A 298-nucleotide genomic window follows, 5' to 3' on the forward strand; every position below is an offset into this window, starting at 1 on the left:
GTGAAATGGCTGGTGGCCCTTCCTCTCCCTGCTGGGTGCTGGTCCTGCCCTTCTTCCCCCCCCGGGCTCCCCGGGGGGCAGCACTGGGGAGCTGGGGGGGCTGGGCTGCCCCACGCAGGGGCTAGCCAGAGCCCCGCTCACCTGGAGACCGTGAAGAGGCCGAAGACGAGGGGGTTCTGGGGGTCCCGGGTGCGCAGGAGGAAAACATCCTCTGCAAAGAGAGGGGTGGAGATGAGGCGCTCTGGAGCTGGAGCGCAGGTCCAGGGGATGCAGGTGGGCATCCTCGATGCCATGCCCA

The 298-nt window shown here is 68.8% G+C and overlaps 1 protein-coding gene across 1 annotated transcript in view; it reads right to left on the reverse strand.

Annotated features, from left to right (window-relative positions):
* LOC104082501 (semaphorin-3D-like) overlaps positions 1-298 on the reverse strand; it is a gene marked incomplete at both ends in the record, with an annotated part of 3,746 nt that overhangs the window by 1,469 nt on the left and 1,979 nt on the right. Inside the window, one exon of the mRNA XM_009585643.1 lies at positions 142-209. Coding sequence (XP_009583938.1) covers positions 142-209 — 68 coding nt within the window. The remainder of the gene's footprint in view (positions 1-141; positions 210-298) is intronic.

The sequence above is a fragment of the Fulmarus glacialis genome, unplaced genomic scaffold (genome assembly GCF_000690835.1).
Source record: "Fulmarus glacialis isolate BGI_N327 unplaced genomic scaffold, ASM69083v1 scaffold32499, whole genome shotgun sequence".
Classification (NCBI taxonomy): domain Eukaryota; kingdom Metazoa; phylum Chordata; class Aves; order Procellariiformes; family Procellariidae; genus Fulmarus; species Fulmarus glacialis.